The sequence below is a fragment of the Pieris rapae genome, chromosome 7, assembly GCF_905147795.1.
Source record: "Pieris rapae chromosome 7, ilPieRapa1.1, whole genome shotgun sequence".
Classification (NCBI taxonomy): Eukaryota; Metazoa; Arthropoda; class Insecta; order Lepidoptera; family Pieridae; genus Pieris; species Pieris rapae.
The window spans coordinates 5,003,675-5,029,583 of NC_059515.1; the positions used below are offsets into that span (position 1 = coordinate 5,003,675).

General features: G+C 31.8%; 1 protein-coding gene across 2 annotated transcripts in view; it reads left to right on the forward strand.

Moving 5' to 3' along the window:
• LOC110995083 overlaps positions 1–25,909 on the forward strand; it is an 87,664-nt gene that overhangs the window by 40,207 nt on the left and 21,548 nt on the right. For both annotated transcript variants that reach the window (XM_022262057.2, XM_045628786.1), the window contains exon 25: positions 22,992–23,194. In XM_022262057.2, the coding sequence (XP_022117749.2) occupies positions 22,992–23,194 (203 nt within the window). The remainder of the gene's footprint in view (positions 1–22,991; positions 23,195–25,909) is intronic.

Genomic DNA, 25,909 nt, shown 5'->3' on the forward strand with positions numbered 1-25,909 from the left:
CCTTTTGACAGACGAACTCGTGTGTTTGACGTGCATTATATTAGTGATGGTCTGGTGGTACTCTCTCTCAATCTCTCTCAATCCTGAGGTCGTAGGTTCGATCCCTTGCTGTCTACCAATGGACTCTCTGTCTATGAGTGCGTTAAACACTCCAATCGTACGGTGAAGGAAAACACCGTTAGTAAACCAGCACTCTTTTGAACCAAAAAGACACATTTATTTATTTATATATACATTCTAAAACAATGTGTATGCCTAAAAAATACAAGCAAATATGACTACACAAATTTAACACACTAACACATACACATCAATTACATTAGAACTTCAGCAATATATTAAAGGAAAAAACGAAACGACCACAAAATAAACAAAAATAAAATAAAACAAAACAAAATATTAATAATAAATATATATAAAAATAACAGTAATAACAAAATTAAAACTTAAACCACATTAAGATTTAAGAGCCCGTTTAAACAAAGTTATGGTAATTTGGTAGACTGTTGTAAAACACATCAATATTATGTCAGGCATAGAAGGCACCTACTTGCCTATTAGACACAACAAGATTCCAAAATAGAAACATAAAGCTAGATATTTTAAGTCGGGTGTTAAAAGGTTGTAGCGGTTTGTTTTTTTTTTCTCTGGTCAAAGAACGTATCTGAATGATCGAAGTGTCAAATACATATGCAGCAAATTCATAAATTTGCGTAATTCTTTTCAGATTTTTTATTTATAAGACATATTGTTCTTTAATACTTTTTATTGCAATTTGGAAGCGGATATATTTTTTAAAGGAATTTAGCTTCCGTTCGAATAACCGACTGGTAAAGTTATTGTTATTCAACTTTAATTAAAAAGCTTAAGTACTCAACACTCTTACGCGTTAGTATAAAGTAATGTAAAATTCTACTTAAGAAATAATTAAGAAAAGTGAGTCCACCGTTAAATTTTATGGAAAAATCATATTTACAGTTTCAAAGTTGATTACTAGTCTTGAGCAAGAAAACGTATGAAATATTTTTCATATCAGAATAAGCGTTTAAAAATAAAAACGAATTATTATAACGATTCACATAAGTGGAATTAAGTGAATCTAATAAAATAATACATTTTGTCAGCTGCTTTTGAATAAAGTAGGTACTGTCTTTAATCTGCGTTTTACAATTATTCGATTCTTTCTAGTCTCGTTAGGACGCTATATGTGATCAGCTTCTAAGTAGCAGTGTAATTTCTAATAGTACAGTGAGGTATTAAAATCAATGTCAGTTACGATCTTTTAGTTCTGTATCGTGATCATTTGGCAATCTAATAGCAATAGGTGATGATCACGCTGATGACTTTTTTAGTCTAAGACATGTCATTTTCCTCACGATGTTTTCCTTTGCCGTTTGAACAAAAGTTAAATAAATGTACACATTGAAAGAAAGTCCATTGATAAACAGGCGGGGATCGAACCTACTACCAATTCTCATGCAACCACAGGGCCCAACACTGTATATAAATTCACGCAATTGCTATAAAGTTATAAACGGTAAACTAAAATTTTTGTATGTAAAATCATATCTTTTGTGACTTTACCTTACACTAAGACGACTTTGTCGAACTCATAATAGTACTTATATGACCGCAATGCGTAAATAAATCGCTTAAAAGCTCGTAACATTGATATTGATACAACATTACTGTATCCTTTATAGTCGATACGAATATCATACATTTTTCTACGCAAGACCCATCTTCAAACGCTTTTGAAAATGGAACTTCTAAAAGAATGTTCGTACAAAAATACGTCAAAGTCAAGGTGACACAATTTCACGCCAACAGTGTTATTTTAAAGATTGCTTTTGCTTGAATGAAAACGATTTCATATTAATTCTAATGATAAGCATAATAAACACAGGTTTTATAAAATATAATATGCTTAATATTAAATGAACTTCGTGTTCCTATTGAGTCAGTTTTACGAGATTAAATACAATTATTCAAATTACGATAAAATTACAAAATGGTTTCGACTTCTCAAGTTTGGAACGGTTAGTCTTTTTTATTTAATTAACATAAAAATGAAAAAGTAGAAAGAAAGAAAGAATAAATTATGTTACGATTACTACTGACAAATAAATAAATCAGTGGCGCTACAACCTCTTTAGGTCTTGGCCTCAGATTTCTGAATCCGTTTCATGATAATTTTTAAATCTAATAGGCAAGTAGGTGATCGGCCTCCAGTGCCTGACACGTCGTTGACTTTTTGACATGTCGGTTTCTTCACGATGTTTTCCTTCACCGTTCGAGCAAATGCACACATAGAAACAAAGTCCATTGGTGCACAGCCGGGGATCGAACCGTTGAAGCCACTAGGCCAACATTGCTCAAACATGTCATACTACTGACAAAAGTCGATTAAAAGTTTACGCACATTGGATACAGTGCAATAATCCGTAAACTTTTTTACCTAGAAAGGAAGCAGGCAGTTTGGTATAAGTAATACAGTACACACATTTCTGCAGTGTTTTTAATTCATTTTTAAATATGTTACTAGCATTCTAAGCCTGACATACGTCGCGAATTTAATCATGTATAAGTAAATTGCTCCCCGGGCACTTCGAACACACCATCACTAGGTTGATGATATGGCTTTTTTAATGATTTATTATATTATGGTGTCAGTATAAAATAAGTAACCTATAATATACGTATATGTAGCGCTTTAGTCTATAAGAGAAATGTACTCTAATTATTAAGTGGGAATTTATACAAGTACAATTGAAATAAACTAACATAGGTAAAAAAAACTATAAATTATAAACGAGAATTTATAACTTAATATTCCGAGTGCCATAATGCAAAGTGAGTGACAATGACAAATAAAGTAATTCTAATATACCTAATAACTAACCTTAAAATTTAATCATAAAAATATATTAAAATAGTTTTCTTTCTTTAATATATTCAAAGACAACTTGTTCATGATAAGTGTCTTTGATATTTATAAACAAGGAAAGCGACAGTCTTAAAAGCTATAAATCTGCAGCCAGTACAAGGTTTTGCAAAGTATTATTTTCATTTTTCATATCGGCTGGAAGCCAAAATATTAAATAAACTTTTGAAGATGTTCCCTAATTTATAGAACTATTTACATCTTTAAAACATTATTTTTATTATGTTTTTAACGAAAACTTTTGCATGTGTGAGAAATAAAGCATTGCTCGTGAGTGGATGCTATCCCCGCGATTTTCTATGTGTTTAGGTTAATACGTAGCTTGTGTTTTTACTGTCTCTAACAAAACCAGTTCAATAGTTTTTGCAGGTTTCTGAGGGCCTTTTTTTGGAAAAGCCTCCTCTTAATCCTGCTATTCCTCTCAGTTACCTTAACTCCACCTTCTAGGTTAGTACTTTCTTGCTACACTTTTGTTGCTTTGTGTTCATCTTGCCATGTGCCATTTCACTAAAATCTTTTTATTTTTATTGTAACATCTGTGTTTTTGTTGTTCTTCTTAATGATGAGTACTGATTTTATCTACTATTTTTCTTCTTTTTTCATCGTTCCATCGATATTTGATACACATGTACCTTTGTATGCTGCGCATTAGTAGCCACCCAAGTTTTTTATACATGTTAGCAAGGCAGACAAATAAATATTAAATTCCTTAAAGTATAATTAAAAAAATATTTTGTTGAGGATTTAGAAATCACGTTATCTATTGCTTGACACTTCTTACAGTTGTTAACGTCCAGACTGTAACAAATTATAACTATACTTTCGTTCTAGTATAAAACCTCAATTAGGCTACTATTAATAGGCTACTTGGGGACACATAAAAAATATTACCTTAATCGCCGGTCAGTACTAATGGTTTTTACATCTTGCCAGACACATTGAGGTCTGGTCGATCTTGGACTATTAATGAGTATAGCGGTACTAATTAAAACATTTCGTTTTCGTTTCGTTAATTAACGAGTTGAGTGTGACTCCGCATAGACTGTGCTTACACTATGATGGATAATAAAGTCTAAAGGATGTCTATTAAAATTTCAGTAATATTATACCAAACGACACTGAAAAACTTTTTTACGAGTAAATTTGAATAATGCATAATAATGCATTATTCAAATTTGAGTTATGCATAGTATTTGTTTTTGAAAGTGACGATACGTGTGTCGTGATTTTGTATGTGTGAAAAATTTATAAAAATATTAAGTACTAGCGGCCCGTCCCGGCTTCGTACGGTTCAATTTACATTTACACATCTTTTTGTTCTATTAACAATTGTTTTCACAGCGCATGTGCGATTAAAGATATTTTATAGGCATTTTTTACACTATTGTAGTTTTAGTATTGATCCTTATTTTTTCTTGCAATTAAAATAGCCTTATATTATTCACTGATAATGAAACATTCTAATTGTGAAACAATTTTTAAAATCGGTCCAGTACTTTTTGAGCCAATTCGTTACAAACATACTAATATATAAATCTTTCCTCTTTATAACATTAGTATAGATAGGCTATTGTTGCTAATTATTTATGAAAATAACTGTAAGTTATCATATTTATTTAATTAATGACAATTGTTCTAAATGTTTTGATAATGATTTTCCTTGTAATAATGTATCTTTTCACTCTTTCTTAATTGTAGTTTTGTTGGATACTGTTATCACACGATGAATATTGTTTCAAGGTAATTATAGCATCATCTAGTGGCATTATTAAAAAGTATATATTTTACAGAAAATGTAAGATAATTTAATAGCAGTAAATGTTTTGAATTTCCTTTAACATGGGAGGCAGAAATGGCTGAAAGAGTGTATTTTTAGTGTGTTTTATCGCAATAATAGTTAAAATTATTATTTATACATTTTATAATATTATGAACATGAAGATGCTTTTTATAATTTTCTTTACATTAAAAACTTGCAGAAGAAACTACACGTGGAAGTAAATCGCTCTGACGTTTCTTGTTATAATTGTTACAAAGTCATTACTCTTAATTATAATATAATTTTATGCAAATATACTTTATCACAGACTGGTTTAATTGTATTTTTTTTAAGTTAAAGCCGCTACGAAGAACTTATCTATAGTTTTATCAAGCATAAATACTGTAATGTACACATACAATTTGTGTATTTTGTTCTATCATACTAACTGATTTAATTAATTATTTCATTTTATACCGATACTACTCCACTGATATTTTTGTAGGAACGTAATCTCTTTTCTACAAAGCAATAATAAATAGACCTAACCATTAAGAAGGCTACCATATCTGTTATATTAGTAATCTTTGGCAAACACCTGTTCGTATTGTTTATTATGAATGACCTTCAAATGTAGAAATAGCACAGAACTCACTCCCGTGTATCGATTTGTGGACTTTTAATCGATTCGGAGATTTCTCGCAATATTTAATGGAGTTTATAATCGATTAATTCGAACATTTTTTAACATTAAATTTGATTAATCGGAAACTCCAGTCCAGAAAACAAAAAAGCAAATGAGGCTCAGACTTGTCTTGATAATTTACCTTTTTTAATGTCTTGTACGATTTCTTTTATTTCATTTTGTAAGAGTGGTCAGTGTACCTATAAAACCAAATGAATTACTACATTTTGAAGAATATTACTTAACTTTATTTTTCCGTCGGGAATCGAGCCAAGGACCTCTGAGTACTCTAAAATGTGTCTCTTGATAACTAATTTATCATAGAAATAAATTAAACATAGAATCCCGGAATTTTGGTTGCTGTAAACTAGCTATAAATCAGAAACTCAGACTAAAGATATTTTTATTATGTCGTAAACGCTGGAAAATTAAGCTATAATGTAAACATGTATGTCTGTTTAGATGTGGTGCACGAAAATACTTAACAGGTTATTGGCATAAAAGTCTGGTTTTAGTTGCCATTATAAAGTTCAAATCTACAAAATCCACGCAAAGCAGGTATAAATACTATATTCAATAGCTTTAATACAAAAGTAAAACTATGAAAATGCTTACAAAAAACACTTAGATCCAGAGAGCTTTTAATATTTTTGGAATATAGTTAATTTTATAATGGCTTTTAGCTACTACTATATATATTTTTTTAATTCTACTAAGTCAGGAAAAGTAAATGATTCCTTAACTCCTGAATTTTTCTATAATTGAATTTAAAATCAATTTCGATCGCACTTAGGTTCAACTTGCAATGAAATTTTAAACATCAATTTATTTTAACATACAGCTTGGACAGTACGTTTTAAACTTTATTTTACATAGGCTATGATTCTAATTCCAACAACAACTAGCGTCGTCGCTTAGGCTCTTTTATTACATTTCAAAATAATTCTGGCGCACATGTTCAGATTTTCAGTGCCTTGATGGAAATTCTCCCGCGCGGTTGTTCCCGCGCTTCGGGATTGGCGCGCGGAAGTTTTTCGAAATTTGAATTTTAAATTAGTTTTTTTTTATGATTCTGTGATGCCCAGTGAATTGTAATGCCCAGTGTTTATGTGGAACATTTAGTGAATCTATTAAATAACAAATAGGTTTTATTCAAATATTTATTCTTCCTTCTTTTTGCCTCGTACTGGATTTCTTACCACTTATAACTTTCTTTTTAAATGAACAAACAATGTAAAATAAAATTAACTGTTAAATCATTTTTTGTGCGTAATGTAAGATTGTGTCTGTGCTATGCAGTAATATTTTTGAATTTCAAAAAGTAGTCTTATTATAATTATAATACTCCTGTAGGCTTAAATAAACTTGCCAGTTGGCTATCTTGATTACCTAGTAACATGTAAAAGGCATTTCAGTATCAGTACATTGAAAAATTTTTTTGTTGAATTTTTGATTATATGCTACATTTGTTTTTTGTCACTAGAGAATATCTGCATACAAACTTTTCTGCTAAACAAGCGTCTATGTGTCGCCATTTGGTCATTAGTTGGGAAGAAGAGCTTTCTGGCTGTTGGCCGCTATTCTATAGATTAAACCATTTAGAGAAATCTCTTTAGGTAGCTATAATTATATAAAAAATGCTTTAAAGACGCCAAAAATTGTTAAATGAAAAGAATATCTGATATTTCCCTAGTAAACATTTTTAAATAAATCAATTATATTTATTATATTATGATATTTCACCAATTTTATACATTCATGATTAGTCCTAAAATATTTCCTTGAAGAACTTGCCTTTAATAAATATAAAAATTGTTATAGTTTCAAAAAAATATTTTTTTAAATCAACCTACTATGAATATGAGTTGAATAGCATACGCCTATTTGTGTCTCCGTTAGTCAATACAAAGTTAAAAGGAACTTCATTTTTATTGACCAATAAAATTACTATACATTGGACTCTTTGAGTTAATCAAAAGAGTGCGTCATTCGATGACATTGAGATGTTTCTTATAAATCGGCATATCTCGATATTTAAATATAAATTAGCATGTGTAATTTGATATGGATTAAGAATAATGCTTTGGTCGTTAGATATATACATATTTATTTATATAACAATAAGTTAATTAATATAAATTTTAAATTTATTATGTTAATTGTCAACTGTAGAAGATCATTTCTCTCTCTCTCTCTCTCTCGGATTCTTTAAAAGTCTAGACTTACTGCTTCTTTGAATTTTACTAGGTCTATGGTAGTACTAGGTTTCTTATTAATTTAATTAATTCAATTTTATTCATTATTCTAAATATGCCTTCACTGTGAAAATATATACATACAAACCTAACAACACTGGGTACGACGTTTTATAACACAAGCCCGCGTTTGACATAATAATGTAAGTAGGTACCTCGTTGACACCGCTCTACTAATTGATGACTCTTGACATTCTCGTGTACCGTCCGCAGAGGCATGTAATAAGGAAATCTTAGTAACTATAATAATAATAATATAAGCCTTTATTTAGACAAGATACATACAATTTTACTTAAGCTAGAATTACATTACAATACATGTTTAGTATTGAAAAATTTATATTTAAGTTCATGTGCCACCTGCCACGACTCTTATATTTTCATCTACCCACCTTAGAAATGGTCTACCTCTTTCCTCTTCATGTGACTTGTGTACTAATTCATTATGACTTGCTCCATTTTGAACTGTCCTCTGATCGTATTCCCAGCCCACATCCATTTGGGTTTATAAAGTCAGAAGATTTTTCCACACCAAGCTTCTATAAATTTTTTGGTTAGTGCTTTTCTTAAGGTCCAACTTTGATAGCTGTAAGTCAATAAGGCAGAATGCTCGTATTGCTCGTAATGCTCTTTTGATAACCATACTAATTTCTTTATTTTTAAATATTTACTTCAAACTCCAGAATCTTTTCCATGCATTACCTATGCGTCTTTCCATTCCTTCTGTTGCTAAATATTTTATTGATATAATTTGGCTTATATAGTATACGCATATTTATTTATGAGTATAGGTTCTTTATTACCATTTGTCATGACTTGGTTTTCTGTGCATTCTTTTCTAACCCTGCTTTTCTACTTTCGATCTCCAGCTCATTAATCATTTTCTCAATATCATCTTTCGTTTCTAAGAATATTACGATGTCATCTGCAAATCTTAAGTGTGACAGATTTTCTACATTTATTTTCAACCTCTGTTCCCAGTTTAATTCGCGAAAATCTCTTCCTAAACGGCAGTGGATAGTTTAGGCGACACTAGATCACCCTGGCGCAGACCTCTTTCTAGCTTTATTTCTTTACCTTCCCTCTCTAGTTTTATCTTTGCTTTACTAAATCTATAACTATATCCATATATTATTTAATAAGACAAACTACAATAACATATTCCATAATGTCGATTAAGTTTTTAAAAATTTTTTTGTATGAAGTTCAACATGTTTGACAGTGCTCATTACGGGATTATAAATTGTGATACGAATTCAAATATCATGATAATATAGGCTTCTTAAAAAATAATTCAATTTCTCTTTAACATTTTAAATTTACGTTTATATAATGTATTTTGATATGAACGTAAATAAAAATGCACTTATAAGGGACAACATAATAGTAAAGTTTCTCTACTTTACCATACATTACCTAGCCTTCGTATAGGAAATCGATTTTTATCGAAATTCATACCCTAGCACAATTCCTAATAATTAGAATAATCTTAATATATATATTTCTTGTGTGCGTGTGTATGTGACTGAACTCCTCCTAAACGACTGGACCGATTTAGACGAAATTTTTTGTGTGTGTTCAAGGGGATCTGGGAATGGTTTAGATTCACAATTTTGTCCGCTGGACAATGTTTTTTTAATTAATTTTCAATTTATTAGTTGTTGTTGATTTTGGAATGTTTTACATTGGATCCGACAGACGGCGCTACCATCGCAGTGTCAAATTTTAAATAATATTCGAATTTTAATTTTAGTCAGTCCCGAAATTTAAAAAAAGTTTTGTTATCATTGTGTTATATCGTGTGTGACCATGTGTTGGATCGTTAGATATTGTCATAACATTTGAATAATAATTTTCATCAAAATGGCTTATTAAAAATTGAAATTTTGAAATTAAAGACGTGTAGACAGGACAACGTCTGTCGGATCCGCTAACTTTATACGTATATGAGAAGTGTTGGTATAGTGGTGACCTGACACTATCTAGAGATCGTGCTTTCCAATTACGGCTGTACACCAATGGCTTGTCTTCAAGATTCTTGACAAATAATTACTATGAATAAAAATAAATGATTAGGAAACAGATAGTTAATACACTCGCGGCCCAGATTATTTATAATTACAAATATTAAGACTAGTTTGAGCATTAAAAACTTCGCAGACTTACAAGGATTTTCATAAAAGACGTAAAATCCTTGTATGCGCTTAGTACCAGCTACTGATTGGATGCAATTCAACAGTGATATTGCAGTAGAATTGATCAATTAACGTATTTATATATTCACGCTTCTTTACCGTAGGGGTAGGCAGAGACCATAGATCACTCCTTTGATCCTGACATACCTATCTCGCTTCATGACACACATGACATTTACCATGACTCGCGGCTTTTGAGTACTTTTGATATGTCATATCATGTCAGTCATGAACAGGTTTATTAGAATTTCTATAGCTTCAAAATACCTGAAGGCGGAAGTTTGTGGTTTTCTATATTCAGACGTCGATTCTTTCCAATTTTATAAAAAAATTGTAACCAGATTGATAGTTTACAGGAAATTAAGTGAAATGAGACATGAAAAATGTCGCGCCGCTGTGACATGATTAGGTGCTTATAAGTTGATGTTTTATCGACCTATATCGATGAATAAATAGTATTAGATTTATCCAACTCACAGTTGAATCATTTTTTAAGTGAAACTTCTTTAGGCACATGAGGGATATTTTTTCACGTATGAAAGGTCACGAAGATGTGCAGCGTTTTTGTCAAAGAAAAGGGAGAGAGCGATTGAGGATTCAGAGAGAGTGAGAAAGGGAGATCGAGAAAAAATAACACAGACTGATATATTTGTAGAAGAAAAAGAAGAGAATTTATTTAATAACCCTCAAATACATAGTTATATTGCACTACTACTATTCTTAATAAACACTGTATTAATAATAAAAAATGAATAAATAAAAAAACTCAAATGTATTTATTAAGTTTAGTCCCAGAAGCTGACAATAAAGGTTTTGTTCTTTTAGTAATTACTTAAGTCAATCAATATAAAAATAAATATTACTAATAAAACATTACTTTCAAGTGCTTTTGAGAGTCGGTTGGTTTAAAGGTAATTTTTGAAATAGATAAAAACCTTCATATTCCCTAACAATAATCAAGCTTCAAGGGTAAAGCCAGTGTGGATCACCAGCTCAATTTCCGACCGAGACATCAGATAAGACCGACAGAAACATCAAAACAGATGTTTAGAGCTTCGTAACCGCAGACAGTAAAAATATATTTAGATTTCCATCAAACATTTGGCATTCAGAAGAAATTTTACCTTACTTTACAGTCTAATCAAAATATTTTCGTTCGTCTTGGAAAAGTATTTTTAATTTTAACGAAGTTGCCTTTAATATTTGCATTTATAAAATGTTTCAATTTGTCTTGTAACTTATTTTTCTTGATAAACTATTTAGTGCATAACTATTTTTTTATGGAACAAACGGGCAGGTGGCTCACCTGATGGTAAGTGATACCGCCGCCCATGAGCACTCTCAATGCCAGAGGGCTCGAGAGTACGTTGCTGGCCTTTTAAGAATTGGTACGCTCTTTTCTTGAAGGACCTTAAGTCGAATTGGTTCGGAAATAGTTCAGGGGGCCGATGTGTTCCTTCACCGTTCGAGCGAATGTTAAATGCGCACATAGAAAGTCCATTGGTGCACAGCCATGGATCGAACCTAGGACCTCAGGGATGAGAGTCGCACGCTGAAGCCACTAGGCCAACTCTCCCTATCACAGCCCACACCCTAGTGTGGACTACACACTGAACAGCCACAGACCACTTTAGTACTAGTTAAATTATTTCGCCTGACCCTATATGTCATATTAATATCCAGAGTAATTCAAGTTTGCAATATTGAATTATTTCGGCCACCGGCCTGACATAAATATGGCCACTGATGCTATTAACTGAGATGTCTTACTATTAATGGTGTAAATTATAATAATAACGTTTATTAAATAATTAAATTTTTTTAGAGCCTCTTAAATTAAATAAGATACTAAAAAGTCTCTAAATATACGAAACAATTAATGACTTTTTGATTGATTTGATCGAATTAACTTTATAAGTTAACGAACAAATGAGTTCGTAGTCAACAAATAATTCATATAAGTATAATTAATAAATTAATGATTTTTCCGGTGACGGTAAAAAATTGAACAGTATGAATTTGAAATACGTTAAAATGAAACTTTAGTTTTAATTTGAATCGTGTGAATTTGAATAAAAGAAGGAATCAAATAACGTGCGACTGGTGTTTGTAAGATGTTTCCAAGTGATTGACAAAAAGGTGACAATAAATTTAATCATTTTGTATGCCGTGTGTAGCAAAATGCCTGTGAAATTATAAGTGACTGTCAAAGGAGAATGGACCTTAAGTAATAGTATATAAGGTGTTAATCTTTGCGGGCGTCACGTCGCACGCGTGCGCGGAGTGCGCGCGGCGGGCGGCACGCTCGCGTGCGACGCTCCCGCGCGAGCTAGAGCCATGCGACCGGGTCATGGAGACAATCGCTGAGGATGCTGAAGCTGAACTTGAACTTGGTAACTATTAAACGGTTTTAACATGATGATTACAAATTATACCCTCGTGTGTGCCGCCCAGGATTAATTATTATGCTCGTGCCGAATTTGACTGTAAATAAGTCACGTGCCATTTATAATTTTTGGTTTTCAATTTAAATACTTTTTAGGTACAAAAATGGCATGTGCGTGCCGCTTAGGATGAATTATGCTCGTGCCGAATTTGACCTGTAAATAAGACACGTCCCGATTATAATTGTTTTTCAATTTAAATACAAAAATGAACATGTGGCATTTGTTTTATCGCAATCGTGGAAAGGGCGGCGTCAGAAAATTCTGAGCCAACGAAATCAATCAAGTAAAAACTTGGAACTTGAAGTCAAAATCAGAATTTCATGAGGGCACAATTTGAATTGATAATATACGGACAAAAGCATACATTATGTTAGGTCAAGGTTCTGTAATACTTTTGGAGTTCCGTAAACTATCGTAAACATGTCAGTTTATTTGTGTTAAGGTTGAAAAGTATTTTAAAAGTTGCCAATACATGAAAACGGCTATTAGTTAAAATATGAATATGATTATTTACACTTAAGTTATTAAAACAATCATTGTTTTTGGTTATTAAATATGTGTATATAATACAAATGATTAGTTATTACTTAAATAACAATTTAAAACTTTTTAGTTCAGTCGCTGAAGAAAATATTGCTATCCTAAAATATGCATAGCGCTTACCGCTGTTTTTTTAATTTCCAAAATGAAAATGGCTTCTATAGAACAACCGCTTCTTCTATTAATCTTTAAGTTGCTCACCGATATTCAAGACAATATCCCTATACTAATTCGTGGATAGATATCTCTCACAAGAAGCATGCAAGAAACTATGTAAAGTCGCTCCAAAACATCTTGAACTTAGAATAATATACTCGTATACACGTTACGATCACGCTCTTATCTTGAATCACCCTTAGTCCTATCGGTAAAAATATCGCTGATCCCACCTGGTCCCGCGCTGTCTCAGCTTTTACATTTTTGTATTTAGTCGATTAATTCTACGAGTTTCAATACGTGCTGTATCTATGAATAAAATATTTTCTAGCTACAAAAAAAATTGTCGTATAAGGACAAGGCATGTATTGTCGTAGCATGGCGTACTTATTTAACAGTCAAATTGGTACATATATAGTGGTATTAAAACATCTGCCTTGTGGGAAGTATTTACGTAAAACCGGCTGAAGGTGTCATTATTTATATATATTAAGAAACGCATTTATGAAATTAACCTATGTGAGTGGGAATAATATTTCAGGATTATATTCAACCTAGCAAAAAGCTAAAATAAATACACATTCTCAATATTAGCTTTAGTTCTAAAGTCCTCTAAAATAAGACTTCCCAAGTCTATGCCGCATCCCCACATTAACTTGAGTCTTTATTACTCCAAAGTTTTAATGGACAACCCCTGTATTCACACAGGAAAGTGATGTGTTGGTCATGGTGTATATTTACAAAACAAATTTACTAAGTTACACTATAAAGTATAATAAAATATCCAGCTTTTTCTACTGTTTCCGTCTTATTTACTGTACCAACCATGGACCACCAGAAAATAAGATGGAAGCTGCTATGCAAGATAGGCGTAGCTGAATAAATGTTGTACTGTTTAAGCAAAGCTCAGCTAGTGTAGTGAACCAAAGTTCTTTGTATTTATAGAATCGATTAGCATTCTCTTTTATATGAAGGATTATAATTATACGTATACACCTTTATGACAACCAGACTGATTACAGATCTTATAAAAACCTTCTAAAACTTATGATGAATTAAAGCTAAACATGAAAACTATCGGAAGGGTCCACACATAGGCCTTGCCCTGGATACACGACACTCCTATACAGAGAGATATCTCTATAACTTTCGTCGCACATTCGTCATTCATTCACAGATTAAATATGTAAATAAGGCTTTCTTTTATGTAATAGCATAGGCAACCGGGCAGGAGGCTCATCTGAAGTTTAGTGATACCGACGCCCATCACATTGCCAGAAGGGTCGCAAGTGCGTTGGCGGCCTTCTAAGAACTAGTACGCTCTTTTCTTGAAGGTCGTTGCTTCGGATACCACATAGATATAAATAAATAGATGTAGTGATATTCAGAAACGTTTACGTAAAGTATTGTTTGATGTAACCATACTAGTGTCTTTTATTATTCATTTTGTTTTAGAATAGCAAAATGAATTTACATATGGTACAGCAGAGTCGATCATTCATTACATACAAGTAATAAGTATATCAAAATAGTCTTCTTTTTTATAAATAATAATAAAAATAAAATAATAAAAAAGTGTTAAATAATTTTAAGTATATTTGTTTTCCTATGTGTAAGATTTGGGAGCTCTTTTAAATAAAAAATACCTGTGTCAGGGCTCCCAGCTCATCCATAACAAACTTCATTATATTTTTATTTAATTTTATTTTTTCAACTGTTATCAACACGCCTGATACTTAGATAACTTATATCCTTAAAAGCGTTTCAGAATTCTTATTATGGAAAGATGTAAATTAGTCACGTAGATCTCTATTAATTTTATTTGTAAATAAGTTGATTAGGTAATGTCTAGAACGGAATGAATTTTTTATTACTACAACAGTAAGTTTATTATCGCATTTAACTTAACGACTTAGGGTTCAAGAAAGTGGGTACCAATTCTTAAAACGCCGGCACTCTCGAGCCCTCAGGCATTGAGAGTGTATGAAGACGGAGGTATCACATAACATGGCCTGCCCGTTTGCCCCTGTTCTATATAGAAAAACACAAGTTACCACATTTAAACGCGTTTATAGAAGCTAACTTTTAAAGCTTACGCATACTACCACATCACACTATTTGATCTTCGTTCTTATCCCGTAAAGTTTTTTTTTGTTTTTTTTGTTGATAAAAAGTTTATAGTACAGTTCTTTTAATTTTTTTATTCTTATTCATTGTGCTACAAATTACTTTGGTAATTTGAATGAAGAACTCAAGGTGGTTCTGTGACTGTAATTTGTTTAGTTACAAAATATCATTAAATATCAAATTAAGTTCAGGCGAATTGTCTACCCGACTGTACTGTTTTACATCACGTAATGGAGTCGAGATAAGCGCCGCACTCGATTGACTTATCTTGCCGAGTTTCACGTATTATTTACGTTGCTTTCAAATCCACATGCCCCGAATTTTGATGTTTTTTTTTCACTTTCTTCGTTGATATTACTCGTTTCAAATTAACCTTCATATGTTTCAATGATATTGCTTATACTTACAGCTTTTATCACATTTATTACCTGCGTGATAAGCATTTATTTAATAAGCTTCAGTTCTTTTACTTTGATAAGCAGATTAATTTTGAAAAGCACATTAATGAAATAGACGTAGAAATAGCTCTGCTATAATTTTTTAATTCCATTTTTAAGGACAACAATGCTCGTTTCACCGTTTTAGCGACGGAGAAACGTAGGGATCCATCGTTTAGATTTGCCAGCTAGAAGTCCTGACCTGGGCATGTCTGGAATATTCTAAAGATATGTGTAAGAGCTGAACAAAACATCAGAAAGCTTAAACGTGTCATTCATCACAGAGGCAGAAGAGTAGGAACGTGTTCCTCTAAACGATTTATTTTCAAAACATTGTGGGAATCATGCTCAAAAGATTCAAGATGTGTTTTTTGGAAAGAGATCACACTCATAATTTACATTTGTTACTTAATAAAAAAAGAAAAAAAATCTTTTTGTCTTTATTGCTGACCACTTTTTATCGGTTCTGAAAAATTCCATAAAAAGAAATTAAAAAATTGCCAGAATTCACTTTACGCGTATTAATTTACACGATTTTAGTATAAAGATAACTAAATTTCATACTGACAAGAATAATCGACTAATAATGCATTATCATTATAATTTTGAGACCGAGAATAGGCGTGGTTCAAATACTACTCTGATTCGTATACCGCACCGCGATAGTCTCTTTATTGGGTCCTACGCCTGCAAAGCCTAGGAACGCCTTGCATGTGAAAATGAAACAATGGCAAAAACATGTCTGAAGAAAAAAAATAAGTAATGTTTATTTTAACCTAGGAATGTACATTGTGACGTAGAGATCACAATAAAATATATAGAAAAAGTATAACAGCAGTCTTTTACTTAATAAAAAGAATTTGTTTACATACTAAGACTTCCTTGGCGTATAGAAAAAGAAAATAACTAAAATGTAGTAGTGATTAACGATAAATATTAAAATTAATCGAAAGATTTTATTGAAATTGATTTAAAAACACCAAAATAATATTTATTTATTCACACTGTTTAATTGTACTGTTACGAAACATGAGTTCTAAATATAAAAATACTACAATGTACAACTTGAACATAGTTATCGATTTCCATGCCACCTAGACCTAACTTTACGATGTCGAATTTAGATGTTGGTGTGCGCGCGCATCGTAAAAATTCACTCTCATTATTTTTCTCCATCGCGCCAAAAGAAGTATGACTTCAATATGTGATGAATAATTCACCGTACGGATTATCGTTATATGTCTGAATTTGTATAATTAATTGGCACGTTTCAATTATTATAATATGCTCTACGCGATTCCAATATTGTTATTGCTACGTTTGGACGATATTCAATAAAGCTAACCTTAGGGAATACGCGCACTGCGAAATTATCTGTGACCTACTTCGGTAGTTTATTAACGTCATATACATATATTGTACCGATAGTGTTGCTGTTTGGTTAATCATTAATAGCTGAAACTGTAGCTATATGCTCTAAACAGTACGCATATTTTGAAAGAATTATACAGGGCTGTTCTGTAAATTTTAGTTTCACTAGTATCCACCCAGCACTGTAATACTTCTAATATATAAAATTCTCGTGTCGCAGTGTAGTTAAACTCCTCGGAAACGGCTTCACCGATTCTCAATTTTGTGTTTTGTCCCTAATTTTAATTTTTATTTTTAGATACATTTTTAATTTTAATTTTTATATGATGCATTTAAAAAAGCATACAAACCTTAATTTCTATCCCTCTACCATAAACCCCTATTTTTTTATTATAGTAGATAGTTATTTTTATTAAAATATTTTTTTTTCTAGAAGCACATGGTAAAACTAAGTTTGCCGTATCAGCTAGTCTACTTAAAAAATGTTAAATACACTCTCTACTCTAACATGCTTTTTCATCCTTACCATTCTTTACTCGAAACAGTTCAGGGCACTTTCAAACCCCTATAATAAACATAAGTAACCAATAAAGCTACAAATAACCACGGTATATGACAAGTTTAAGTTGCTGAATATTTATAACTAGTCAAACTTTCTTAAGTTTTTCACTCAATCACTGACTGACTGATCATCGAAACTGTAAGGCACGTCTAGAACACATATTATTCAAATTTAGAATACATCGTATGAAACCATAATGTTAGTGTGTAAATTAAGGGTCTGTTTCACAATGTATGGATAAAGTACCAAATAGCTATGCAACACATAAATTATTCGGAGGATAAAAGTTCCGAATAAGAAACTTTGCGTTTCATGACGAATAGCGCTATCTGACAGTCGTGAAACGCAACAATATTGTTTATCCTACCAATAAGTAATGAAAAACTTATTTGGAACTTATGACAGACCCTTAGTGAGATTTCCAAGTCAATCTATTTATTTAAAAAATAATAGATTTTTATATTGACATGGTCACTATAAGATTTTGTTATGTTAGCTACTTAAGTAATAACTTAAGGCAAAAGGTCCCTTAAGTAGGGATTGAATAAATTAACTAGCTTGGTTTTATATGGATCTCACAACAATTTTAGGGTAGAAATACGAAATTGCGGGATTTGCTTTTCTTTTACAAGTTATGTTTTTGATATACTCGAAGAACAGACATATGTTTTACCAAATGAAAAGTGTGACACTAAAGTAGTTTCAGGTAGTATCTTGTGTAACGTATACCACTTTACTTTGAACCTGCAAAATTGTCTGTAAAAACTACATTTCGTTAGCTTAAACTTTTCAAAAGCTTTTATACAACACACAAACGACATGCACTTATTTATCATCAGGTTTCATAGTGCGGACAACATAAAGTGCATTTTTCTGAACTTGACGTCAAAGCCAGCCTTAAGTTTATGTATTACTTATGTAAATCATTCTAAGTATCTGGAAATGGAAATTAAACAAAATCTTAATAGGAGGCAGTTGTAATTCCTGTCCGAAGGTACACTTAATGGTATCAAATGCAGAACACATTCTTGATTTAAACGCCTGGCCAAAAACATCGCTTTCTTTATATATTTCATAACGTTTATTCGAAAGAAAAGTCGTTACTGTCTTAGTTATATGCGTTCCGATAATAAAGTTAAACACAGAACACATTTGTATATTTGTACATTTGAATATGAAAAAAAAACTGTTTAGATTATCATTTTTTTGTTCTCTAATTTAGGGTGTAGAAAAAATGAGAGGAACTGGCAAGACAGTTCTTGTTACTCCTATTACTACATTAAGCTAAGAATTCCATTCGAGTGATGGTAGGTTTCGAAACAGTTATGACGGCTACTAACTACTTCATAGATTTATCTGAACTTACTGCAATGTATCGCATAGCTTATGAAACATAAGAACTATTTGTTTGGGAACTGTAAATTTCTTAATGAATTAAAATGTATGAAAAATACCAAAGCCCTATAATTAAAAAATCCATCTTTAAAAATCTCATGAGAGCACAAGAGTGCATCGGGTCAAGAGTGATCGTGAATCGACCTTCGATAACAGCCCTCATCTGCTGGCATTTTCGTAAATTAAATGGCTGTTTTTAAAGAAAATGTTAAATATCAAAATTATCCCTATTTTGAAGCCGGAGAACATATACAAATTCAGCTGTGTTGGCTTAGTGGGTTTAACTTGCGACTCTCATCCTTAAGTGAGTAGGTTCGATCCCCAGATGTGTACCAATTGACTTTCCGTCTATGTGTTCATTTAACACTAGCTCGTACGGCGAAGGAAAACATCGTGATAAAACCAGCATGCCTTAGACCCAAAACGTCGACGTTGTGTGTCAGTCATATGAGGTTGACCACTCCACGCCTACCTAATACGGAAATCTGAGGCCAATAACTGAAAGGTTGTAGTGCCTTTGGAATATATGTACATTAGCTCCAAAATTTGAACTAATCTACGTTTCTGCAAAATGCCTTTCTGTATTGTTAATAAAACCATTTATTTTACTCATTTAAAACTCTTCCAGACAGTACTCGATCGTACTATTTACATTAATGACTAGAATAGAACCTAATAAATAAAAGGTCAATAGTAGCATTACGTACATACGCACCAAACGGAAATTCGGGCGCGGCCACTCCTAACTATGAGCTATGCTCGAAATTTTATATTAAATAAAAAAATATGATTGACAAAGTGCCGGTTCTACACAGTAAGGGAAACTCTAACAACACAAAATATGTGGAATTAACTTTTTTATTTTACGAATTACATCATTATACGTTTGTTAATTCGAACAATACAATACGAGATTACATATAACTTACAAAGTAATTACAATGCTACTTTATTTGCTAACTTGAATCTTGAAACAAGTGATTGTATGATTCAAGTCAAAAACCCACTTTTTTTATAGAACAGGGGGTAAACGGGCAGGATGTTAAGTGATGTTAAGTGATGATTTCTTTTGCAATGTAGAATCGAATCTTCATTCAAATATTTGAATTAAGAATCGAATATCTGTAAAATATTAATAAACATTACCACAGCGCTGTTTTGAATAAATATTTTTTGTAGACCACCAAGGTTTCATATTTCCCATTCTCAATGATAAAGTGGAGTTTGGACACTTTTACGCACCAACTTTTTTGTTTTCAAGAACATTTTCGTACTATAGCATGAGTTGTTCTCGAAAACAAACAATAGATAGGTTTCTTATAAGATATTGAAATAAAATACTATCTTTATTTTAAACATACGTACTTGACACGCGTCCAATAACTTCACTTATTTGTCTTTTATAAATGGTTTTATGTTAGTAATATATAGCGGCCATTTTGTTTAGCAATTTTACAGTTTAGACTAAAATATTTACGTCTTACGAAAAAGACCGTTTTCCATCTTCAAATCGTAAAATTGAGGGTCTTAACTCTAAGACAGATTTGAATAATCCACAAATAAAGTGCTAAGTGATTAATTAAATATAAAAGTTTATTACACACTTAAGAGATCTTTAGGTTTTGTCCTGCCTTGTCCTTCACTTTATTGCTTTAACTGCCACGAAATATGCTCAGATTAGCTATTACGCCTCGTGGGGTATATTAATATAATTAAGTTATATGGGCCAGACATGGCACGTGTAATATGTAAGCTTATAGGTCATACGATATTGCAAGAGATAATTGACTGAGAAATATCCTGGCTGAAAGCGTAGGATTTATCTAAGTTTGCGTCCAATAGGTAGACTTAGTGCTCATTATATAATAACCTAACCGAATCTTACCCTTTTATAATATAAATTGAAAAATGTGATCTGTAAATTTAGAAATCACTTTTTATTAGTGGCCGAATGGAATAAGCCTTATGACATTAATAAATAAATATAAAATAAAATTATTTTATATTTATTTATTCAAACGGTATTACAAAATACAAAATCGATTTAACAAATTAAAAACATTAGATAGTGCAATTGACTTCATCACCACTAAGGGCAGGGTCCCTTCCCTGGAAGCCCTTAGTGGTGCCCTTGTTACATCTATGACTATGTATCTGGTTTTACCGAAGCGATTATTATTTCGTATGTTCGATCATATGTTCGACCACCGGCTGTGCGCCAATGGACTTTCTGTCTCTGTGCGATTAACCATTAGCTCGAACACAAAAAGTCGACGGCGTGTATCAAGCATTCTTTTGGATTGAAAAATGTTTATGAAATAGATATAGAAATCTGAGGCCGGGGCCTAAAATGGCGCTCTATTTCTAACATACATTTAATATAACACTTGTTATAATAAAAATATCAACAGTATAAGTCAGGTAGCGAGTGCCAATGACGGATTTTCTTCATATAAACTTATATGAGGACTTTTATAGAATAAATCAAAGTTTGATCGTGTTATATCGCCTTCCAAAGTTTCCAAATATTGACAATCTTCGTTGACAGGGTCGGGTCAAGAGATTGAGGTCAAACATTGTGTTTTTTGCTGATTCAACAATTTCTTGAATTTCTTGAATATGAAGTCATTTAGCCGTTACTGCATTATTCTGATAAATATTGCTCTCATGCTCAATACTCTCATGCTTTTAAAAATGACTACTACTCTTCCATACTAACGTTGGCCTATTTATATAGATAAAGTTAATGATGCCAATGCATTTTAAATTAAAATCACTCGTTTATATGAATATATTATTAGAATATTAGTTATAATACACTTATTCTATTTGCTAAAGATTGGAAAATAGTAGCGAAGATAAAAAAAATAATGAATAGAATTTGGATTAGGCCTGCACCCCTCGGAGGTCGTGTATTAAAATTATATACATTAATAACAAAAAATCTAATGTAATCCTTATTATAGACGTCGAATATAGACTTTTTTCCGTTTTCACTTTATTTAGAATTGAGTTGTTTCTTAAAATAAATAAGTATTTCCGAACCATTTACCATTTACTTAGGGTCCTTCAAGAAAAGAGCGTACCAATTCTTAAAAGGCCGGCAACGCTCTCGCGAGCCCTCTGGCATTGAGAGTGTCCATGCGCGGCGGTATCACTTAACATCAGGTGACCCTACTGCCCGTTTGCCCCCTGTTCTGTATATTAAAAAAAAACAACGGAATAACTTCTAATGTACTTTTTATGTCTGTGCTTGATTTTTTATGTAGTTTACGAGAGAATACGAATACGAGAACATATTATTACAGAGTCGTCTTATGAAACTCTAAGACCCGACGCTAAGCCCAGAAATCATATTAAGATCTAATAATAACTAACATGTACTTAGGAAAATAAAGGTTACGAAATATCAACTAGTTTATCCGAACAAAATGTACTCAACCAAGAAAATTACATTTTCTGAAGAAAATTGGAGATAATGGACTATTTTCTTGACCAAGCGATTTCGTAGAAATATGATTTGCAGTACCTATACAATATATTAGCAAATGTAGTTTCTATTATTGATCATATCGTAAAAATATATTTTTCTAATAATATAATTTAGGTGATTTATTGGCAAGGTTTCGATTTGAAGCAAAATGTAATTTGTAATTTTTTTAATAATACTAATGTTTCAATGATGGATTAGTCACATACATAGATAATTTTAGGCATAAGGTAAGAATAATAATAATAATATATAATATAACCACAGAACCACATAAAGTCGCAAAAACTAAGTACACGTGAATAAAACCGAAAGTTAATCAGTCTTGTACTCGAACTTTCTGCAAAATCTTCAAACAAAACAATTTCGCGTGCATACAATATTTTGGCTTGGTGGTGGCTTGGAGGCATTGTGCCTTTAAACTGCCTAAGAAATATTCACAATAATCTTTTAAGAAAGACTCGATTCCCGGCTGTGCACCTATAGACTTTATTTCTATGTGGGCACTTAACATTCGCTCGAAATTTAATTTTCATAAAGTGTAAAACTTAACTCGGGCTTTTTGGCTGCCGAGAATCAAATAATCGGATGCCATTTATCTTATACTAACGGAAATTCTTTATTTCAGACAAAATCAAAAAGAAGTATGGACCGCTCGGCGAGAGTATTATCGTGTGCAAACTGGAGAAGTCTGCCAAACACGGCCTCGGCCTCAGTCTTGCCGGCCACAGGGACAGAAGTAAGATGGCGGTGTTCATCTGCGGGATACACCCAGCTGGGTCTGCTGCTAAATCTTCACCACCTGTTAAAGTTGGAGATGAGATCTTGGAGGTATGGAATTGAGTATTTAAATAAATAAGAGTATAAGTTAGGTATTTACCTAGAAAATAAACCCGCCTAGGGAATGCTGGCCTGCCGCCCAACAAAATAAGAAAATATAGTACGATAAAAATTAATATAATAAGATTTATAAAGTTATAAAGTTTCTGGAAATGCGAAAGTATGATGTAGAAAAATTACAGTGAATAAATAAATCACCAAATCTACAAGGGCGTTCATGTCACGTTAACAATTTACGAAATACGAAATATAAAACGAAAAAATTGAAAAAAAAAATGTAATTAAAACAAAAATATACATTTTATTTTAAAACGTTAATATCCATGCAACTACATTTTTTGTATAGTATAATTAAGTTATATAAAACAGAAAGCTAATTCGTTATTCTTGACTCCAAATTCTTTAATATAAAATAAGAATCTAATAATCTTTCGAATTATTAAAAATAATGCATCCATAGCTATTATTATTACACAAAAATATATTCTACAATAATTTTAAATATTTAAATTGAAGAAATTAATTCGTCGTTATAATATGATCCTGTCCAACTACAATACCTTAATTTCACGACATATCTAGTAGCTTGTTAAATACAAAGTTATGTGTTATTGTAGGAATAAATCAAGAATAGCGAGTTTGTAGGTAGACTATGTGTAAACAATCTAATTGAGACGAACAGGCACCGTACAGTAAAGGGCATAGTGTAGCTTATAATTACTGAGACATCACCAAATTGCAACTCAGGATATGCGTCGAAAGGTCTTTTTGTACTATATATTTAGAGTACATAATCATAATTAAAGCTTTCTAATTAAATTTATTATATAATTTTTTTTAGTAGTAGAAATGTAAATATTAAATTGGACCCCAATAAGCCTGCTTATTTTTTCTCCACATTTCCGGATTTAGTCAAAGATATATATTGTAAAATTTAGCCATCCATCATAATTTGCAACGTCCAGTTACTAGTTCCTTCGCTACACGTAGTCCTTTACTCTACTTTACCCCATTTTCTATTGTTATCGATGGTCTGATTCATCGCACAGAAGCAAATATATGAACGGATTTTTACGGTACATTAATTCTGAAAATAAGCTATGAAAATCGCATAAAAATTCGACATGTATTTTCGAATATCTCATAGAGTTTGTACGGTGTTTAAATTTATAACCTAGAGTTCCTAATTAAAAACTTAAAAAGTGAGCTGGTCGTCAACTAGTTAATGGGTAACACAATATTAAAAAATATTAAGCGTTCAAAATGTTGCGCGATTCTATTTTTTCATACACGGTTTTGTGGAGGAAACATGTGGTACTGTTTCTCGAACCTAAAGAGAACCTTACCACGTAAAACTTCTTGACCTTAACCACTGGTCTGCCCAAAGGCGCCAGTGGCTAAGGTCAAGAAGTTGTACAACTCCGTAGGAGCCGTTCAGGCGTCATATGACCTTATCGTAGTGATTCGTATGCCCAGTAGGGGTCGCTACAATATACAAATATCGAGGTATCGCATTTTTTTCAAGTAAGGCTTAAAGGATGTTTTACGTTAAAAATTGAAATGTTAAAGCTCTAACTTCAACTGAGTGTCTCAGGTCAGTTAAAAGTGCACTACGGCTCAATTTTAACATACACAAAATGGAACGAAATTTCATCAAAATAAAAATTTCGTTAGTTATATCAGTTTGATTAGGCGAGTTTGCCGTAAACGCACTAATAGAAATAATTAATTCTTCATAGACAATAAATATTACGTTTTATAATCTGCCATATATTTGTTATACACTCTGTGGATAGTAGAATATTAAGGCATTGAACAATTGTACAAGTATATAAATAGCTATGGCACGCGCAGCCACGTGCACGGAAATAGAAACGTTACACAGTAGTTCAAAGACGTTCATTGTATCGAAGATCAGCTTAAATTCGGGTTAACAAAACTATTTTAAAATAAAAAAAAATGTTTATTTTTGACTAAACCTATGTACTATACCACAAGGTAATGTTACTACTCTACCCTCATCACCACAAGCTGTTTTGAAATTCCGTGATACAGAACTTTAAACATTATTTTTTTTAATTCATTATTTCATATAAAGAATTCAAATAAAGAAGATGTTATATATAGTACTAAAACTTGCAACTGGCAACACTGTTATAACATGTATAACTTCAGATTTGTACGAATATATAGGATATTTTGATTGTCTAACTTTTATCACGCCTATGTAATTAGGGCATCTGAAAGGCACAGTATACGCACACATTGTTACATCGTATCTTAAAGTTGGGCGCCTAAAGTACACGCTTTATTCAAAGACAATACAATGTTTGACTGCAAAAACATAATTTATTTACCCTCATACTCTCGCAGTTGCGAGTGAATTAGAAACTTCAAACGAATATAATAATATATATTATTATATTCGTTTGAAGTTTGTGTGTTATTACCATAATGGCATACTTTATGTGTTTATTTAATATTTAATATGTTTGTGGTTACAAAAACAAAACGGTTATTATAACTTAAACTTTTTAAATACAAGCAAAATTCAAAGAGTCCTAATTTTCCATAAATTATTTTGAATAATGGGAATGCATGTAAGATTCTCATTCACGCCATCACCATAGCCAATTCTAATTATTATCATTACCTATCATTACCTATCTGTGACAGTGTGGCATGCGCCATGATGTGCCGACTGCC